This window comes from Dama dama, chromosome 13 (assembly GCF_033118175.1).
Source record: "Dama dama isolate Ldn47 chromosome 13, ASM3311817v1, whole genome shotgun sequence".
Classification (NCBI taxonomy): domain Eukaryota; kingdom Metazoa; phylum Chordata; class Mammalia; order Artiodactyla; family Cervidae; genus Dama; species Dama dama.
The window spans coordinates 65,422,704-65,444,741 of NC_083693.1; the positions used below are offsets into that span (position 1 = coordinate 65,422,704).

The window sequence follows — 22,038 nt, forward strand, 5'->3', positions numbered from 1 at the left end:
CATGTGAAGATGTGTGAGGACTGTGTGAGGCCGTTGGAAAGAACTCATTATCCTCATTTGACAACTACTTAACCTGAGGTTCAGTGAACTGAAGTGATTTGCCATAGATAACACTATCATGATCCAGGTATTCTGATTCTTAATGGGATATTTTTCTTTTTTACTTTAAATATGGTGTTCAAAGAGCTTTCTGATTATTAGAGAGATTTTAAAGAGAGAAAATATGACTTGAGAATGATGTACAGGTATGTCAGTCAGGGTCCTGCTGCGGGATTTATCCCAGACGTTCAGTGAAGAGTCTTTAATGGATACTTGGCCTATAGAGTTATGGGAAAGGTTAAGGGGGCCGGTGAGACACCCAGAGGCCAGCAGTAGTTCACTAGGAAGCCTTTATATGCCTATGGTTGAAGGAACAAGGGAAAGTGTTCCTGGGCCTTTTGGCAGCTGAAGTTATAGGGTAAGGCTGGCTAGAGGAACTGGAGAGGATGGAGATACTGCAGAAATGTAGCATCAAAGGAGGCAGGCGGTGGAGAAATAACTCCTGCCTCTCTCTCTGCCAACTTCAGGTCTTCTGCTGGTGCCTCTCATTGACTGAGCCCAACTGGAAGCGATCCAGCAATAGGGCCAGAAGAGACTCAGTTCTTGGCATCCTTGGGCATAGACCAGGACAGAGAAGGGCAGTGAGGACCTTTTGTGGGGGAAGAGTTCATTTGCAAATGGAAAATAACTGCTACAATAGGCTTGATGTATTGTTGTCTCATGATAGTGTAATAATTATTATTGTCAGAGACCATTCTTCTTTTACCAGTCAATATGAGATTCTGTGCTAATGATTCTAAAAGTGATTTGCAATGCTTTACTTCTGGAAGTTGTCATTGTTCAGGTTATGGTTTTAGATAGATGCAGACAATTTAGTTTAGTTGGAAATGTTGGTGGGATGAAAAATATAATGGCAAAGAGGCTGCCTTCTTTCTTCAGGGTGATGATGTGTCATTCACCTGACAGTTAGAAAGTTTGGATGATTTTCTTTCTTATTTTTATGTTTTGAGAAGATGCATAGGATTTGGAGGTAGTAATTCCATTGGCTAGGGGAGGAAATCAGTGTGACAGCTGGAAGTACCTTCCACAGCATCCTCAAGTATTTTGTATAGCCATTTGAGCTTCTATAAGTTCACTTATATGTGTTAATTTTCTTTTTTCTAGGTGAGTGTTGCCTCTGATCCTGGTCGACGAGTTCAGCACAATATGCTGAGTCCATTTCATAGTCCTTTTCAGAGTCCATTTCGGAGTCCTATGCGTAGTCCATTTCGTAGTCCTTTCAAGAATTTTGGACACCAAGGAGGAAGGACTATTGACTTTGATTGTGAAGATGATGAAATGAATCTAAATTGTTTCATCCTCATGTTTGATCTTCTCCTGAAGCAGGTAGCTGAAGCATGAACTTCCTTTAGTTTAGAGGTGAAGAATGAGGGGAAGCACTGAACAGTGATTCTTTCTTTGTGTTGGGCATCTTCACATTTACTGAAATGATGCAGTATTACTCAGGACATTTCACAAACTTCTATAGGGATTTTCTAAACAGCCTGAAAAATACTTGTATGAATATCTGCAATGATGTTGACATATGAGAGTGGATATGAATTTTAGCATTGTTAGAATCAATTCTGTTGAAAAAACTTGGTGAACAAACTGAATAATTCTATTTTGGGGAAGAGCAAGGTATAACTCTAGTGATGGGCTGATTTTAATATGAATTGATTTTTGAAGCTAATTTTAACAGGGAAGTTTATAAAAGGCTTTGGTCATGGAACATTTCTTCTTAATTTTTTATTTTGAAATAATTTGAGACTTGCAGAAAAGTTGAAAGAATAGTACAAAAAATTCCCAAGTACTTTCCCCCCAACTTCTCTGAACGTTAACATTGATCACATTTATTTCTCTTCTCTCTCTCTTAGTCTATATATGTTTGTGTTAATTATAGAATTTTTTAATGAACCATTTGAAAGTAAGTTGCACACAGGATATCCTTTTATCCTTAAATCTTTTAGAGTGTATTTTCTAAAAAATGGCATTTTTTTACAGAACTATATACAGTTGTCAAAATCAGGAAATTAATATTGTTATAATACTATTACCTATTATCAAGTTTACAGAAATTATTCATTAAAATCGATATAATAATCATATCATCTTTATAGCAAAAAAAAGTGATTTTTGATTGAGGACTTAATCTAGCATCATTCATTGCAATGATTTTTCCTTTAGTCTTCTTTATTTCAGGACAGTTCTTCAGCCTTTATCTGTCATATTCTTAACATTTCTGAAGAGTTCAGTCCAGTTATTTTGTAGAATATTTCTCAATATGAGTATGATGTTTCCTTATGAATCAATTTGGGTTTAGCACTTTTGTCAGTCATACTACAGATTTGATATTACGTTGTTTTCAGTGTCTGATATCAGGAGGCACATGACATGATAATGTCCCATTTCAGTTGGTGATTACTTGGTTAAAGTGATTTCTGCCAGATTTCTCTACTACAAAGTCACTACTCACCCCTTTGTAATTAGTAACTAACTTATAGAGAGCTACTTTAAGACTGATTTCCCATTTCTCATCAGGCTTTCACCTAGTTTTACCATCCATGGATGATTTATTTCTGAATCAACTTTTATTATGATGGTTACCAAATGATAATTTTCCAATTCCATCACTTCTTCTAATTTATTACCTGGAATTCTACTGAAGGAGCAGGTTCCCCCTCTCTCCTATTTATATATTGATATTTATTTGTTTAATCTGCTTATACCCAAATATACTCATGGATTCTTATTTTGTTTGGTGAGCTAAAATCCACTACTGTAATTATTTATTTTGAGACTCATATTTGGCCAATGGGAGGCCCTTCAAATTGGCTTCTGTGTTCTTTTGACATACACCCATCATTCTGTGAACACTTCCTTAATGTCTTGCATGTTAAAATGTTCCAAGCTTATTTTACATTTTTCCTGGAATCAGCCATTTCTCCAGGAGTTCTGGTTCCTTTAGTAGATAAAGGTATTTAGAAACCAAGATCTGGACATTGGGTGAGGAGCAGCATTATTTAAACGTTTAACATCTCACAAAGTGATGGGTTTAACAGAGAACCCTCTTTTAAATGTCTTACATGAATTTAAACATAATTTCCATTATTATGTATATATTATGTATTATGTATATATTCTTTTTGGAAGAGTCCATGGAAAGCAATGTTATATTCATGGTCTGCAAGCTGTATTATCTTTAAATAATTTAATATTGTCATCAGTTAGTGAAAACTATCCCCAATTAGAGTGCCAATAGAGTATTGAACAAAAGGATCAAACTCCTCCTTCTTTTTTTTTTTTTTTGGCCTTTTTTTGATATCTTTCAGATGGAGTTGCAAGATGATGGGATCACAATGGGTTTTGAGCACAGCTTATCAAAGGACATTATTTCCATTATAAACAATGTCTTCCAAGCCCCCTGGGGGGGTTCCCACACCTGCCAGAAGGAAGAAAAAGCAATTGAGTGTAACTTATGTCAATCTAGTATTCTCTGCTATCAGCTTGCTTGTGAACTCCTGGAGAGACTGGCTCCCAAAGAAGAAAGCCGACTGGTGGTAAGCACTTGAAGAAATGAGATGATGCACGAATAATAGTAGTCAAGACTGCCGTAGATGGTGGAATGAGTCTTCTCCAGTATTACCTTGTGCTTCATGCCGGGTAACATGTGCAATTGTGTTAAAATAAAGTTTCCCTGTTCCTTTCACCAGCTCAGGCTCCTGGTAATAGATATGAGATGGAGCTATCTTACACAGAAATCTTGAGATAGAATTCTTGAATCTTGAGTTATGGTTGCAACATATTTATTCATACAGTTTTCATAAATACAACACAGTACTGGTATTCTTTTTTTTCATCCTGTCAACAATTTAATATTTTGAATTAATTTTTATTGGACTAGAGTTGCTTTACAATGTTGTGTTAGTTTCTACTGTATAGCAAAATGAATTTTACTGGTATTCTTGAAATAATTTTATCACAATGTTTTGTTACAAAGTTTAGATAGCAGCGAATACTACAAAATATACACATAAAATATTGAGTAGGTAGGTTGGATGTAGACATGAAAATTCCTGAGTAGCCTCAGTGTGTAAAACTCATTGACTCTATCAACAACCAATAAAGCTTTCATTTCATCTTCTGCTTTTTAAGAAAATTGTTTAAGTAGGGAATACTAATATATGCCATAAATTAGCTACTTCATATATTAGTTATTCCCTGTTTGGGCTATTTACCATCTTAAATACACACATCACCACCCTCATACCATCACAGGTGGATGAACCTGAATCATTCGAGCCAGTGTTCCACATCTTCTCTTTTTCTTCCGCTAGTGTTTGTCTAAGTAGAAAGTGACTTCTTAAAAAAAAAATCTTTTGAGGTCTAGTATACATGCAGTAAAGTGTTTCTTCAGTTTTTAGATACCTTTCAGCCCATGTAGCTCATTAGTCTTACTTGTCACAGTGTACTATTCCTGTGATACGGTCCTGTAAACTCATTGGGAATACAGTTTACATCTATTACAACAGTCACAGTAGTAGATGGTTTGAGAACATCATCTAACTTAACGTCTAGTCAGGAAGATGTTTACGTAAGTGAAACACCATAAGACAGAATGATGAGCATAATGAGAGAGAGATGAATGAGGTAGCTATGAGAGAACAGAAAAGGGACGAGTCCAGGTTAGACGTGTGTTAGCGGTGGACAAGGTCTTCCCAGAGGAGATGGCTTCTGAGCGCCTCTATGAAGGAAGAGTGGACTTAATGAAATGAAGGTGATAGGAAAGAAAGACTTTGAGACCTAGGAAGTTCTCTGCTCAAATGTTACAGAGGAAAGAGGATGATGATTTACTCGGGAAACTGTGTAGGTCGTTGTTGGTAGCGCAGAAAGATAACAAAGGAGAGAAAGGTAGGGTCCATTTTATAATCACATTTATTAAAGGCTCTGTCTGCTAGACGAAGAAGTATGGATTTTATCTCGGTGACAATGGCGGAATCCTGAAGAGTTTTAATCAGTGTGCTGCTATCATTTGATGAACTTGAGAAATTCTGCCAGTGGAGGAGAGAGATAAGAGGATTTGGATACCCGGAATAGGAACCTAGTCAGAAGGTTAATTGGTCACCCAGGGAAGAAGCAGGGCAGCCTGAACTAAGGCAGCGATGGTGGTGATGAGGAGAATTGACAGCACTTGGGGTTTGGTTAGTGGTTTTGTTTTGTTTTGTGTTGTTTTGTTTTGGCTGTGTTGTGCAGCATGTAGGATTTAGTTCCCTGACTAGGGATTGAGCCTGTGCACACCACAGTGAAAGTGCAGAGTCTTGACCACTGGACTGCCAGGGAAGTCCCTAGTTAGTGTCTAGAGATGGGAAAATTGAGGACAAATCCATGTTTTGTGGTCTGGGAACTGATGATATTGCCATTTACAGAGACTGACAGGTGAGTTACTGGGTATATGCAGAAGAGTCAATATGCATCACGTCAAATTTTATGGAACTCAGTTTGTAATTTGACTTAACATCTTGTTTATGGGTGACCTAGGAACAGGGCCAGGCTCATCAAAACTGAAGCTGGCAAGGATATTCTTCAGAACCCTCCCAGACACCGTTTTAGCTCTGATTTTTTTTTTCTTTTGTATCTCATCAGTATCCCTTTGTGTATCCCATCAATCATCTTTACCTTCTTGCTTTGAGCTTGCAATCAAGTAATTCTCCAAATTTTTACTGGTTAAAGTGTTAAATAAAGAGGATATTTTAAATTTTATTTATTTTTTAAAAGTTTTAAGTTTTATTTTATATTTGAGTATAGTTGATTTACAGCATTGTTTCAAGTTTCAAGTGTACAGCAAAGTGATTAAATTATGCATATACATATAGCCATTCTTTTTCAGATTCTTTTCCCATACAGGTTGTTATAGAATATTGAGTAGAGTTCTCTGTGCTGTTACAGTCGGTCCTTATTGATGATCTATTTTGTATATAGTGATATGTATATATTAATCCCAAACTCCCCCCACCCCAACCTTTCTCCTAAAACAGGATAACTTTAAAAGAGGATATTTGAAGGTGGAACTTCAAAGAAAGAATAAAACTGGAATAGGAGGATAACTAGAGATTGATATTTTAAACAGTGGCCATACCTAGCATGTACTCTCTCTCTTCCTAGCATGTACTCTCTCTCTCTTCCTTTTTAAATCTCTTCTACTCACTTTTCAGCTTGCCATGTATCTGTATATAGATGTGCAGATGTGGCGTTAAGTATATTCACATTGTTGTATAACCAATCTTTAGAATATTTTCATCTTGCAAAATGGGAACTCTATACCCATCAAACAATAATGCTCATTTCTCCCTCCTCTTAACTCTGGAGAATACCATTTCACTTTCTGTTTCTATGACTTTGACTCCTATAGATACCTCATATAAGTGAAATCATACAATATTTGTTCTTTTATGACCAGCTTATTTCACTTAGCATAATGTCTTCGTGCTCAAATGCTTGGTTGCATCCAACTCTCTGTGATCCCATGGACTGTAGCCTGCCAGGCTCCTCTATCCATGGGATTTCCCAGGCCAGAATACTGGAGTGGGTTGGCATTTCCTGCTCTAAGGGATCTTCTCCACTTATGGATCAAACCCGTGTCTACGGATCAAATCCATTGGCAGGTGGATTCTTTACCACTAGTGCCATCTGGGAAGCCTGGCATAATGTCCTCAAGGTCCATTCATATTGTATCATGTATCAGAATTTCCTTCCTTTATAAGAGTGAATAATATTCCATTGTATATATTTGCTACATTTTGTCTATCTGTTCATCTGTTAATGAACACTTGGGTTGCCATACCTAGCTCTCTTTAACTCGCATATTATAGAAATTTCTTGCTCCGAAAAATTTGACTTCCCCCAGCCACCAGTATTTGTATCCCAATATATTGATGTAAGGGCTTCCCAGGTGGTGCAGTGGTAAAGAATTCTTCTGTCAATTCAGGAGACACAAGAAATGCAGGTTCAACCCCTGAATTGAGAAGATCCCCTGGAGTAGGAAATGGCAACCCATTCCAGTATTCTTGCCTGGGAAATCCCATGGACAGAGAGAGGAGCCTGGCAGGCTATAGTCCATGGGGTCACAGAGAGTCAGACACCACTGAGCACACACACATATTGACATGAACCCCTTATTATTCTCTGCTAATTAAGTACTGTTACTGAGCAAAATGAGCATGGGTTGGAATTACTAGGTGATTGAGACAATCACAGGAATTAAAGCAGAGGTGAGAAAGCGAGCCTAGGAAGTTTAACAATGTTTTAAAGATTTTTTTCCATATTTATTTTAAGCTAATGAAAATGTTTCAGAAAACAGCTGATCTAAATGCCCTTTAACCATTATGCCAATAACCATTATGGAGGCAGTGCCTTTGCTTTCCCGGGGTTCAGCACAGGGCCTGGGACCAGCAGGTGCTCCCCTCTCTTTGTTGAACTAAGAGGGACTTCACATCCCCAAAGGGCTGCTCATCCGGCTGCTTGTCATGTTTGTTTCAGGAGCCCACAGACAGCCTTGAAGATAGCCTCCTTTCTTCCAGACCAGAGTTTATCATAGGCCCTGAAGGTGAGGAGGAGGAGAATCCAGCGAACAAGCATGAGGAGAACCCTGGCAACCGCACCGAGCCCATGGAACATGCTGGTAGGTGGACTGTGGCTTATTGGGAGTGATGGGCACATCCCACTCCATCTGCACTAACTTTCAGGACCTGGGTTGCTTAGACTACTCTAGACTTGGGCAAGTTCAGACTGGTACATGGCACATGAACCATTTCTCTCAACATTATGAAGTGAACAGATCCAGGGTGTGCTTCTAGTAGACCAGAAGTCCCTGAGCATGTTTCTGGTAATAGGAGCTTGTGAGCGACAAAAACCCACCCTGTCAGTGAAGGCAGCATCTCCACATTGAGTCGTGTTCAGTGAATCGTGTTCTCTACGGAGAAGTAGCTGTGACCTAAGGTTGAAGGGCCAGACTCTGGGAGATAGTGAAGAACAGGGAAGCCTGGCGTGCTACAGTCCATGGGGTCACAAAGAGTCAGACACGCCTGAGCGACTGGGCAACAGCCAAGTGGAGGGTGCCAGCACTCTTGAGAGTTACTCAGGTCATTTGGCCAAAGCACAGTGCTTTTGGAGAGAGGTGGCAAAGCTGCGCCCCAGGGCTCTGGCTGGGACCTTGCATGGGCTCACCGTGAGCAGCTGTCCAAGTCATACTCTGAAGCTACTTGGCTGGCTCTGCTCACAGCTGGGAGGAGGGAAGCCCTCCTTCTAGTTTGCTTATAGGCTCTGTGTAGGCTAATTGGGAGCAGCAAGATGGTAGGAACAGGCCCCCTTGAAATCATCTCCAGCTCGTCAAACTCTGAAGGGGTTTCAGGAATTTAGGGTGTGACCTCACATGCTTCTGGCAAAGCCTGGTTTCTGGATCTGCACTGTGGCACTCTCTGAATTTGTATCTTCCTGCTTCCACAATCCTGAACTGAAGGTATAGCTGGCCCCTAAGCGACCGGTTCCCCAGAACCAAAGTTTGGGAAGTACGGGCTTTCCATCACCCCTTCAGTGAACAGCAAACATTATTAAATGACTGTTTTGTGGGGCTCCTTTTCAGCTCATGGGACATCTGATCAGATCAGGGTAACTACATTGTTAGTACAATTAGTACAAAGTGCTTGGTTGGAACTCACTGCTTCAGCATGAATTGTATAAATAGTTAGTTGAGGGTGAATATATTGACTTCCCGGGTGGCTAAAGTGGTGGAGAATCTGCCTGCCAATGCATGAGACGTGGGCTTGATCCCTGGGTCGGAAAGATCCCCTGGAGGGGGAAATGGTAACCCACCCCAGTATTCTTGCTTGGAGAATCCCATGAACAGAGGAGCCTGGCAGGCTGTAGTCCATGGGGTTGCAAAGAGTCAGACACGACTGGCACACACACACACAAACAAAATGTTGACTCACACTATTTAGAACCATTGACACTTAGAAGAGGGGACACCTGAGATCACCTACGTCATTGGTTCTCAGCGTGTACTAGAGGTTGTAAATCTCTGTGTTTTCTTTTGACCATCCTTAATTGGGGTGGCCGTTGGTGAGAAGATATGGGCAAAGGATGAGAAGACCCAGGCTCCCCACCCTGCTTCAACCAGGGTGCTCTATCTTGTGCTATTTCATATATTGGAGTTCTAAGTAAGATTCTCTTTCAACAAAGGATTTCATGGAAAGAGATTCGAAACCTGCCGATCTAGGTCAGCCTTCCCACTTTGTGGATGAGGAAAGTACATCCAGGATGGTTGAGCATCTTGCTTGTGGTCATGTAGCTTGTATTATTCACTCCTGATTTATACTTTATGCTTAACATGATTCCAAAATGTAGTGGAGCATCAGGGTCATTTGAGGAGTTGAAGCACAAACACAGTGATATGAGCTCCACCTGCTCACCCTTGATCCTGGGTATACCTGGGCTGGGAGACTGGAAATTGGAAACCCAAATACTGTGCAACTAGTTAGTGGCAGGGATGAGACTAGAACCCACCTCTCTGGGTTTACTTAGATTTACTAATTATTTGCCAAGGCTGAGGTCCAAGGCCATGTTTCTATCAGGAATTAATGCCTAAGGAAAGCATGGATTTCACTTATTATTTTTTTTTTCTCTGAAAGCCACATGGTGGATTTAGTCTTTTTTAAAAAGTTAATTAATTTATTTTAATTGGAGGGTAATTACTTTACAATATTGTGGTGGTTTTTGCCATACATTGACATGAATCAGCCATGGGTATTCACATGTCCCACCATCCTGAGCCCCCCTCCTGCCTCCCTCCCCACCCCATCCCTCTGGGTGTCCCAGAGCACCAGCTTTGGGTGCATCAAACTTGTACTGGTCATCTGTTTTACATATGGTAATATTCATGTTTCAATGCTATTCTCTCATATCTTCCCACCCTTGCCTTCTTCCACGTAGGCTAAAATTCTGTTCTTTACATCTGTATCTCTTCTGCTGTGTTGCTATAGGGTTGTCGTTACCATCTTTCTAAATTCCATATATGTGCATTAATATACTGTATTGGTGTTTCTCTTTCTGACTTATTTCGCTCTGTATAATAGGCTCTGGTTTCATCCACCTCATTAGAACTGACTCAAATGTGTTCTTTTTTTTAATAGCTGAGTAATATTCCATTGTGTATATGTACCAAAACTTCCTTATCCATTTGTCCGCCGATGGACATCTAGGTTGCTTCCATGTCCTAACTGTTGTAAACAGCGCTGCGATGAACTTTGGAGTACATGTGTCTCTTTCAATTCTGGTTTTCTCGTTGTATATGTCCAGCAGTGGGATTCCTGGGTAGTATGGCAGTTCTATTTCTATTTCCAGTTTTTTAAGGAATTTCCACACTGTTCTCCATAGTGGCTATTCTAGTTTGCATTCCCACCAACAGTGTAAGAAGGTTCCCTTTTCTCCATACCCTCTCCAGCATTTATTGTTTGTAGACTTTGTGATGGCAGCCATTCTGACCAGCATGAGATGGTACTTCATTGTGGTTTTGATTTGCATTTCTCTGATAATGAATGATGTTGAGCATCTTTTCATGTGTTTGTTAGCCATCTGTATGTCTTATTTGGAGAAATGTCTGTTTAGTTCTTTGGCCCATTTTTTGATTGGGTTGTTTATTTTTCTGGAATTGAGCTACAGGAGCTGCTTGTATATTTTGGAGATTAATTCTTTGTCAATTGCTTCATTTGCTATTATTTTCTCTCATTCTGAAGGCTGCCTTTTCACCTTGCTTATAGTTTCCTTTGTTGTGCAAAAGCTTTTAAGTTTAATTAGGTCCCATTTGTTTATTTTTGTTTGTATTTCCATTACTCTGGGAGGTAAGTCATAGAGGATCTTGCTATGATTTATGTCAGAGAGTATTCTGCCTATGTTTTCTTCTAAGAGTTTAATAGTTTCTGGTCTTACATTTAGATCTTTAATCCATTTTGAGTTTATTTTTGTGTATGGTGTTAGAAAGTGTTCTAATTTCATTCTTTTACAGGTGGTTGACCAGTTTTCCCAGTACCACTTGCTAAAGACATTGTCTTTTCTTCATTGTATATTTTTGCCTCCTTTGTCAAAGATAAGGTGTCCATAGGTGTGGATTTATCTCTGTGCTTTCTATTCTGTTCCATTGATCCATATTTCTGTCTTTGTGCCAGTACTATCTTGATGACTGTAGCTTTGTAGTACAGTCTGAAGTCAGGCAGGTTGATGGATTTCACTTATGATCTAATAACCTGTACTCTTTCTCTGTAAATAGATTTTTTTTTTTAACCCAACATAGCGCACAAATCAATTAACTGCCATTTGAACAATGGTTAAAATTAAGCAATTGATTTTTATAAATTACAGTTCCCTTGTGCTTAATTGTTTGTAAGCTACACTTACCTAAACATTTGCTCTGTTCATCTCCCCCAAACACTACTTCAGGCTCTGGTCATGATTTCTGGTCTATTTTTCCTCTCTTCCTCTCTGCTGTTTGCAGGACACAGTTATAACTTGTCTCCTCAGGGAGGAATTGTTTTCCAAGACCAGCCTTCCCTGCTCAGCAGCAGGGAATCTGGTCCTGCTTCTGCTTTGTGGGTCTTTGGGCGGGGTTCTTGAGCTCTTCTGTTAGAGATTATAAAGACACTATTGATATATGTGTTTAGTGGTTTCCTCCTCTTTCTAGAGTATTTCCTGTTTCCTGTTTTGTGGCCTGGCACCTATTTCTTACAGTAGTCAGATATGTCCTCCATTAAAAATATTTAAAAAAACCTTTATGTTAGACAAAGATGGTTTGACTCCCAGTGTCTCTGATCCTAGGAATTGCCAAAACATATAATAGTGATTTGAAAACAGTTTATACCAGTTCCTATATTTGAGAATTAACTTGTGAATTCTTTTCTCTAGCATGCCTCATTTACAATATTACCTTCCTCAAGCCACTGCCCCCCCCACCCCCAACTATAGAGGCAAAGGTCTTTTTAGAGATCTTCACAAGAAGATAAAACCATGAATAGTTCTGACTTAAATATGCTTAAGTCTTTAAAAGTATCCTTTTAAAGTATCCTTTCTTGTTTTGCAAGAACAAATCCTGTGCATGTGTGAAAATGTGAACATGTGAATCCTGGGGTAAATCCTTAGGTGTTAATACAACTTGCATATGTCTCTTTGAAAGAGAAAAAGAAAGTAAAAGTATTAGTTGCTCAATCGCTCAGTCATGTCTGACTCTTTCTGACCCCAAGGACTGTAGCCCATCAGGTCCTCTGTCCATGAAATTCTCCAGGAAGAATACTGGAATGGGTAGCCATTTCCTTCTCCAGGGGATCTTCCTGACCCAGGAATCAAACCCTGCCTGCATTGCAAGCAGATTCTTTACCATCTGAGCTACCAGGGAAGCCCACATCTCTCTTTAATACCTGCATTTCCTGGTGGCTCGGTGGTAAAGAATCTCCCTCCAATGCAGGAGACCTGGGTTTGATCCCTGGGTTGGGAAGATTCCCTGGAGAAGGAAATGGCAATCCACTCCAGTATTCTTGCCTGGGAAATTCCATGGACAGAGGAGCCTGGCGGGCTACAGTCCATGGGGTCATAAAGGGTCAAAGAATCGGACATGATTGAACAATTAACACTTTTACACTATACTATCTCCCTTTCAAATAGGAAAGCAAACCTAGCCAAGCCTTAGGCCCCTCCAGGTATCAGCGGAACTAGGTGCCCACAGGATCATAGGGCTGGGCTGGGGTTGCTTCAGGGAATGAAAGATATCTGAATACACAGTGGAAGTTGGAAGCTGAGGATCCTAAATCTAGCTTTCCTGCACTTGAATTATGAAAAGTATATATGCTTACTTGGAGAGCAAAGAAACACATTACATGAATACTTTTTAGTATATTCTATTTCTATATTTACTCCTCTTCATTTTATGGTCTTGATAATTCATGAATGATGGGGAAAAGATTTGTGCTAACTTGTGTGTAATTATTTCTTCCTAGCAATAAAGAATGATACTGAAAGAAAATTTTGCTACCAGCAGCTTCCAGTAACATTGAGACTAATATACACCATTTTCCAGGTATAGTTTTTGAGATGTTTGAATATTTTATTTGGTAGTATTGCCATTTGCAATAACTCAGTAAACATGTGATTCTTTGCATAGGAAATGGCGAAGTTTGAAGAGCCAGACATTCTTTTTAACATGCTCAATTGCCTGAAGATCCTCTGTCTACATGGAGAGTGTTTGTACATTGCTAGAAAAGATCATCCTCAATTTTTAGCCTATATTCAGGATCATATGTTGATTGCAAGGTATGTCTTTCTAATAGTGTTTTTGTCTGTTTCTATTTTAGATTTCATCTGTGAAAATCAGTGTTAGAATAAGACTTACCAAATCATTGGGTTATTTCCCTTAGTCAGGACAGACTAATTTGCCTATAGGAACTATTTTCATTTCTTTTATATAGTTTAATTTTTTAAGTATACCAATATGAGCAATAGTAATTTGCTAAATACTATAGAAGTAGAAAAGGCAAAATAAGTATTACTTTATGCCTTTTAATTGTTAGATGACTTAAGAATATAGTCTATGCTAGAAAAATGTCAATTGGTATAAGTTAATAGATAACCAAGTACAGCTGAGTAAGACTCAACATCTTACTTGAAGTAGAACTGCTAGTAAGCATCTAAATCTCTCCAAATATTGTTAGAAAAGTTATTTTTTAGAGATTGCTGAAACATTTTGAGAAAAATAATAAAATATTGTCCTAAATTTTCTAATGATTTTCTTCCTGACAACCTTAAAATAACTGTTACAGTGTCCTTGGAAATAAGTCAAAAAATTTATTCTCATTTGTATGTAAGCAAATGAGATAACTAAAAAACAAAAGTTTGGTTCAGGTTAACTTGGCTTCCCAGGTGGCTCAGGGGTAAAGAATCCACCTGCCAGTGCAGGAGATGCAGGCTGGATCCCTGGATCGAGAAGATCCCCTGGAGAAGGAAATGGCAGCCCACTCCAGTATTTCTGCCTAGAGAATCTCATGGGCAGAGGAAGCTGGAGGGCTATAGTCCAGAGGGTCGCACAGAGTCAGGCACGACTTAAGTGACTTACAGTGGAAAGTGAGGCTGGAGGTTGGGATGCAAGAGTGAAAGGCCTTTGAAGATAGAGGCTTTGTTGTTGTTTAAAGTCACGTCTGACTCTTTTGCAACCCCATGAACTGTAGCCTGCCAGGCTTCTTTGTCTATGGGATTTTCCGGGCAAGAATATTCCAGTGGGTTGCCATTTCCTTCTCCAGGGGATCTTCCTGCATTGTGTCTCCTGCATTGATAGGTGGATTCTTTACTACTGATCCACCAGGGAAGCCCAATGTTTATGATTGTTGATCTAATTATAATAATATAGACATGTCACGGTGGCTCAAGTGGTAAAGAATCTGCCTGTAATGTGGGAGACTGAGTTCAATCCCTGAGTTGGGAAGAAGGGAATGGCAACCCGCTCCAGTGTTCTTGCCTGGAGAATCCCCATGGACCGAGGAGCCTGGGGGGCTACAGTGCATTGGGTTGCAAAGAGTTGGACGTGACTGAGTGATGCACTACTACTACTACCTACTTAGTGGTATTTGGAGATCTGTGGAAGATTTTGAAACAATGAAGAGGATCAGAGTTGCACTTTCACAGCATGAGTATGAAGAAAAGGGGCGTCCCTGGTAGCTCTGCTCGTAAGGAATCTCCCTGTGATGCAGGAGACCCTGGTTTGACTTCTGGGTCAGGAAGGTCCCCTTGAGAAGGGACAGGCCATTCTTGGGCTTCCCTGGTGGCTCAGACAGTCAAGAATCCACCTGCAATGCAGGAGATCTGGGTTCGATCCCTGGGTTGGGATGTTCCCCTGGAGGAGGGCATGGCAACCCACTCCAGTATTCTTGCCTGGAGAATCCCCATGGACAGAGGAGCCTGGTGGACTACAGTTCGTGGGGATCACAAAGAGTCAGATGTGACTGAGTGACTAAGCACAGCACAGAACATGAAGAAAAGAGATCACGGGGAACCATCCACATTTGAGGGTATGCAAAGAGCTTGCAAAGGCTTTGGGAATGTTAAGATATAATACAGAACTTCCTTCTGAAAAGTTTGTTTGAAGAGGAGGGAACGATCAGATACTTACAGGGGAAAAGAAGTGGATGTCAAGTGTTTTTTGAATAAAGAAGTTTGAAACATTTATGGTCCATAGAAAGGAGTAGAGGAAAGGGAGTAGTTGGTGGAGCCAACTCCTGGAAGGCAGGCACGTGTGATCAAGAACAAGGGTGAGGGGAAAGAGGAGGGATGCCTTTTCCTTTGAAAGGAGATGCATTTGTAGGAAAAGGATAAATGTCGAGGGGATCATAACAAGTAACTGGAACCTTAAGAATAGTAGATGCTGACATCTTCATCTGAGAGGGAGGGGGATAGAGATTGAGTTGGGAGCTTGAAAAATATGGGAAAAAGTATGAAACAGGTTATGTGAGGGAAGCAGTAAGGCATCAACAAGAAATCATCAAAGAAGCACTAGCCTCGGGGCCTTACTGAGGTTAGCTGGCACCTAACAGTGATGGGTCAGGCATGTAGGAATTTGTGGGTTTTTTTCACCAGTACTCTGGGGCCTGGAAGTGGATAAAAGTAGGCAATGGGTTTATTCAGGAGTGGGGATTAGTGTTTTGATTATGGTGGAAGATCAGAGCGATGAGGAATTCCAGAGGGACAAAATGGTTGACTCTGGGATCCCGTCTAAAACTGGAGACAAGCGAAGCCAAAAGAGGTTTGACATTTGGGGGAAGAGTATAGAAGAGAGGGAAAAATAGCCTAAGTCAGGATCAGAGGTGGGAACTGAGTGTTCTCAGCCTTCCAGAGGGGAGGTCAGTGGCTCATCCAATAGAGTAAGATAAAGGCCGCTGTGAGTGAGGAAGAGGTGGACCTGTGAGACCATGGCTAGATTCACTAGAGACATTGGCGGAGGCTTGGATCAGGAGGAAGACTAGCAGGGACCACATTCAGCAGGGAAGGGAGAGGGGACAGGGCCCTGTAAATAGATGGCATGGGTTTCAAAAGAAAGAGGTTGGTAAGACAAGGCCTGGAGGAATCCATGGGAAGCAAGGATTGTGTGAAGCTAGTGAAGACTAGGGTGAAGACTCTAGAGAGGCTAAGGGGAAATTGTGTTGCCAGCCAGATGTCAGCTTTCAGCCAAGGTGGAGGGGGAAGTATTCTCGTTTCCTAAGCTGCCCTAAGAAATGGCCACAAACTGAGTGGCTTAAAACAACAAAAATTTATATTCTTCCTTGGAAGAATATTGTTCAAAAATGTTGTTTTGATTCTGATATTAACTTTAGAGCCAAATAGGAAACAAAGCAAAATAAACCAAAGTGAAAATAAACCAAAGTGAAAACAAACAAAAGCCATACTTTAGATAATTGAATACAAATTTTGAAAATTTTACTACTAAAAATATACGTTCAGAATTATTCTGGCATATATTGATAGGGACTTAGCTTTAACTTGCTAAGGTGCGTTTTTGAGCAGTATTGGTCTGATTTTAGGAACAGCAAGTACTCCTAAGATGTTACCAGGGATACATTTCCCTTTCTGTTTGTTTTCTCTCTCTCTTCCCCCACCCCTTTCTCCCTCCCAGCCCAATGCTTAGCCTAGTTTCTTCTTCTCAGCAGGCTGCCCCTGTGAGGTCAGCAGGCTGCTGCTGTGAGGCCAGCAGCTCTAGAGCCACATCTCACTTCATTCTTGAGATTTCAGAATACATATCAAAGCCTGGAAAAGGATGCTAGCTTTCCCATGCTTGGTCACATGCCCACCCCTGGACTAGTCACTCTGTTCATTACATTGAAGTATTCTGATCAGTCTGGGCTTTGTGTTCACTCTTAGGATAGAGAAGATGGGGCAACTTGATTAACAACTCTGCCAGTTGGTGCAGAGGCTGTTCTTAATAGAAAAGAGTTGCCTGCTAGAATAAGAATAAAAGGATGCTAGGCAAACAAAACCAATAAAATTCTCCAGATGTTCACTATAAGAGCATTTAAAAAAATCATTTATCACCCCATCATCTTAACATAACTAACATCAGTTATTATTTAACAGTCATTGTCCATTTATGTACCTGGATTTATAATATACAGTTTAAAACTTTATGTTAAAATGCAATATTAACTGGTAGCGTTTTTCTGTGTTCTTATATAAAAATAATTTCTTAAAAAAAATTAACATAGGAAAGGGCTTCCCTGGCAGTTCAGTGATTAAGGCTCCACCTTCCAATGAAGGGGCTGAGGGTTTGATCCCTGGTCGGGGAACTAAGGTCCTACATGCTACAGAATGCAGCCAAACATTTAAAAAGAATTAACATAGAAAAAGAGCATAGAAACAGTGTATCAGAGGATTACAGCCTTGTGATTGAACATCCCTACCAGCCATCTGTTAACGACACTTCCCGTAAATTAAGATAATAAGATTTATTTCTAGAAAGTTTGTTGTAACTGTAACCACTTTGCTTTTTCTTGATTCCCCAGCCTGTGGAGAGTCGTCAAATCTGAATTCTCCCAGCTGTCTTCATTGGCAGTTCCTCTCCTTCTTCACGCTTTGTCACTTCCTCATGGTGCTGACATCTTTTGGACAATCATAAATGGCAATTTCAACAGCAAAGACTGGAAGATGAGGTTTGAAGCAGGTACCTCTGTATTAGCTTAAAAATTCTCTCTGGTTCACAAGGTAAACCAGATGACCAGTCATGATATCTCTTTCTAGCCCTTCCTTTTCCTCCTTTTTTAGAAAGTGTTGTCCTGCTTGCTAGTGTTCTTTGTTGGCTCTACTTAATTGAGCTTCCTTGATAATAGAATTTTTCAGAATGATCCTTAGGTAGGTTGACCCTGTCTAGGTTAGTCTAAGATAGTCCCAGTGTACGCTTGTTGTCCAGAAGTGCTTATTAATTGTACCCTTGTTTACTCTCAAAGGGGTCCTGGTGTGAATGGTAGTCAGCCTAATAGGTTACTTGCAATGGAGCACCTGGAAATGTTTGCTTAAAATGCAGATTACTGGGCCCCATCTTAGAGCTACTGCATCAGAATTTTAGGAGGTGAGGCCAGAAATCTATATTTCTAACAAGTTCTCTCCAGGTAATTCAGTGAAGTTTGAGAAGCTCTGCTGTTGTACTCTGGCCGTTGGAACATCAGGGACCAAGTCTGCAGTGATGCTTGTAATTCCTAGTGCTTAGAATGGCAGGTTCCTAGAGGAGCATGGTATGGAATGAACATGGGTGTGTCTTAGTCTTGTATCTGCTGGCTTCACCGTCACTCGAATCTGCTGGTACTCCCACTCTCAAGGGGCAGCAAGCAGGGTTGGCTCACCACAGTGTGCCTGATCAGAATGGTTCAGTATATTTTAGTGTCTCAGAAATTCTGCAGAGAAATGGAAGTTCCATCAGGTGAGTTAATTACTATACCTTGAGTTTAGTTCCCTAACATCTGGTCACCTCAAGGAGTTCTTGCTTTTAATGTCCTATGAATCCCAGGGCTGGTTTATTTATGTGACAGCATGAAATGTTGTATGAAATTAGAGTAAAACTTTCTAGCAAAAGACTACATGGTATTGACAACATTTTATAGACATTTGAATACAAATAAAGCAGATAATTATCTGATTATGTTGCTTTTCTACTGAAAAGAATTTTTAATAGGTTTTTAGATGCCTAGAGAATAAAGTTCAGAGTCCTTAAACTGACATTCAAAGATTCCCATGGTCTAACTGCAAGTGTTTGCAGCCTTATTTCTCGCTTTTCTTTCTATATATACCATTGCTATTTCTCCATAGCTTTTCTTCATCCATGTGTTGACCATTCTGTGCTCTCCATCTGAAGTCCTGTTCCATTCAAGTTCAGTTCAGTTCAGTCACTCAGTCGTGTCTGACTCTTTGTGACCCGATGGACTGTAGCATGCCTGGCTTCTCTGTGTATCACCAATTCCTGGAGCTTGCTCAAACTTGTGTCCATCGAGTCGGTGATGCCATCCAACCATCTCATCCTCTGTCGTCCCCTTTTCTTCCTGCCTTCAATCTTTCCCAGCACCATGGTCATTTCTAATGAATCTGTCTTCCGTTCAAGGTCCCATTCAAATGCCAGCTCCATTTCATGAGTCTTCAAATGCCCCCATTGAGTTTCACTTTCTCTATTCATTCAGTGAGAAGTCATTTCTTTATCCTCTAATCTCCCTTAGCATTTTATTTCTACCTCATTAATGGCAGTTCCAGCCTTTTATATTACATTTCAGTTATAACTGTACTTGTGTTATCTATTTTAGTTGACTTGACTTTGAAGTCAAGATCTGACAATCATTAGTCTACTTGAGAAACCATAACAGAACACCATAGACTGGGTGGCTTAAACAACAGAAATTTATTTCTCATCATTCTGGAGGCTGGGAAGTTCAAGATCAAGGCTCCAGCTTATTGGGTCCCTTTGTGAGGGCTCTGTCCCTGTCTTGCAGATGACCACCTTCTTGCTGTATCTTTACATGCTAGAGAGAGAGAGAACTCTGGTCTCCCTTCTTCTTATTATGAGTTCACCAATCCCATGATAGGGAGCCCACCCTCATGATGTCATCTAAACCTAATTACCTCCCAAGGTCCCACCTCCAAATGCCATTACATTGGGAATTAAGGCTCCAACATATCAATTTTTGGAGGGGACACAAACATTCAGTCCGAAACAGTTCATTTTCCCATTTACTTCCATCTCCCCCAGGTACTTCAAATGATCTCTTTTGTTGTTGCTCTTCAGTTGCTCAGTCATGTCTGACTCTTTGCAACCCCATGGACTGCAGCATGCCAGGCTTCCCTGTCCTTCACTCTTTCCCAGAGTTTGCTCAAACTCATATCCATTGAATCGGTATTGCCATCCAACCATCTCATCCTCTGTTGTCCTCTTCTCCTCCTGCCTTCAAGTTTTCCAGCATTAGTCTTTTCTAATGAGTTGGCTCTTTGCGTCAGGTGGCCAAAGTATTGGAGCTTCAGCTTCAGCATCAGTCCTTCCAATGAATATTCAAGACTGATTTCCTTTAGGCTTGACTGGTTTGTTTTCCTTGTGGTCCAAGGGACTCTTCAAGAGTTTTCTCCAACACCAGTTTGAAAGCATCAATTCTTTGGCTCTCAGCCTTCTTTATGGTCCAACTCTCACATCTGTACATGACTACTGGAAAAACCATAGCTTTGGCCATGTGGACCTTTGTCTACAAAGTAATGTCTTTTTTTTATATGTAAAATATTTATAGTTATATTTTATATAACAAAAGCAGAATGATCTCTTAGTTTTATATATATATATAATAAATGAATTTGTGAATTTATTGAATAAATACTATGTGTACTAGGTACTATGGGACTAAAAAAATAGTATATGAACAGATTCCTGCTCTTAAGAAGCTCCTAATTTAGTTGTTGTGACAAAATATAAACATGTAAGAGGTTAAGAAACTATAAAGGTACAAATATAATTCAAGATCACAACAGGAAATATATCATATAGCTATATATGAACACACAAATGCCATAGGTAAATGAGTTGTAATTTTGCAGGTATTCATGGGATGGAAAGGACATTCTAGAAAGTCACAGTGACTTTACAGAATAGTAGAATTTCAGCAGCAAACCTTTTAAGGATTAGAGTGTCAATAAGTGGAAAAGAATAGAAGGAATATTCTCTTTAGGCTGCTGGAACAGCTTAAACAAAGACCTGAAATGTCTGCATGGAACTATATTGCTTTACTAGCTACTATAACTTTTATAAAGCTATGTTTAAAGAGTGGCTGGAATAATTCAACATAGATTTGCAGAATAATTATAACTTTATCAAGTAAGGGTGCATCTATTTCATGGAAGATATATGTGGCTTCTGAAGCCCCAGGAAGAGTGGTTGTCATATCACTTCATGACATGCTAAGAAGCTAGAGCTAGCCCTGGCGGGCACATCCCACCTCCCTTTGTGGTCTGCAGAGCCTCTGTAGAACATGCCCGCAGAATCTCTGTAGAATGGATAAAGAAATGAACATGGAGGCATTTTGAAGAGTTTGAAATATGATTGGAAGTTAAACAAAAGTAGAGACCACCATTAAAGAAGAAACACCCAGAACTAAATCAAGGCTGCCTGACAGAAAACTACTGCACTGAGTAGAAATGCTCTCTGCCACACAGATAAACAGAACACTCAAGAAGGGTGGCATTGAAATTTCCTCTTGGTATTTAAGATCAGTGTGAGGGCACCCAGAACTAACTTTTTCCTCTGTGGGTTCATTTCTCAGACTGTCTAAATAAATGTCATTTTTTGTTGTTGTGTGCCTTTGATATTGCAGTGGAAAAAGTGGCTGTAATTTGTAGATTTCTGGATATTCACTCAGTGACCAAAAACCACCTACTGAAATACTCCCTGGCACACGCCTTCTGCTGCTTCCTGACAGCTGTGGAGGACGTGAACCCAGCTGTGGCTACGAGGGCGGGTCTTCTGCTTGACACCATAAAGAGGCCAGCCCTGCAGGTGATGTTCCTGCCCTGTGATGTGCATTGTCTGCTCCGCAAATGGCGCTCTGCTCTACTGTACCCACTCACTGAGTCATTGGTCACATGACACCCACAAAATGCTGCTGCTGCTGATAACACCAGAAATTTTTTTTTGTGCTTAGAGAAGGACTTTGAGAGATATTTACTCATTGGTGACAACTTTACTTCTTAATCTAATATCAATACAACGTCATAATAACAACTTTATTCCATCCTTGTATAGCACATTATCCTTTCTTAAGTGATATCCTGCATTTTTCACTTTGATTCTTATAAACCCCTGTGATAACTGATAGGTAGACTAGTCATTATCATGGCCATTGAATCCAGGGAATGAAGCTGAGGTCA

At 40.1% G+C, this 22,038-nt stretch overlaps 1 protein-coding gene across 2 annotated transcripts in view; it reads left to right on the plus strand.

Annotated features, from left to right (window-relative positions):
* The window catches only part of UNC79 (unc-79 homolog, NALCN channel complex subunit), a 212,596-nt gene that overhangs the window by 85,266 nt on the left and 105,292 nt on the right, over positions 1-22,038 (plus strand). For both annotated transcript variants that reach the window (XM_061159335.1, XM_061159336.1), the window contains exons 16-22: positions 1,204-1,425; positions 3,411-3,638; positions 7,615-7,756; positions 13,116-13,195; positions 13,280-13,428; positions 17,658-17,815; positions 21,486-21,667. In XM_061159335.1, the coding sequence (XP_061015318.1) occupies positions 1,204-1,425; positions 3,411-3,638; positions 7,615-7,756; positions 13,116-13,195; positions 13,280-13,428; positions 17,658-17,815; positions 21,486-21,667 (1,161 nt within the window). The remainder of the gene's footprint in view (positions 1-1,203; positions 1,426-3,410; positions 3,639-7,614; positions 7,757-13,115; positions 13,196-13,279; positions 13,429-17,657; positions 17,816-21,485; positions 21,668-22,038) is intronic.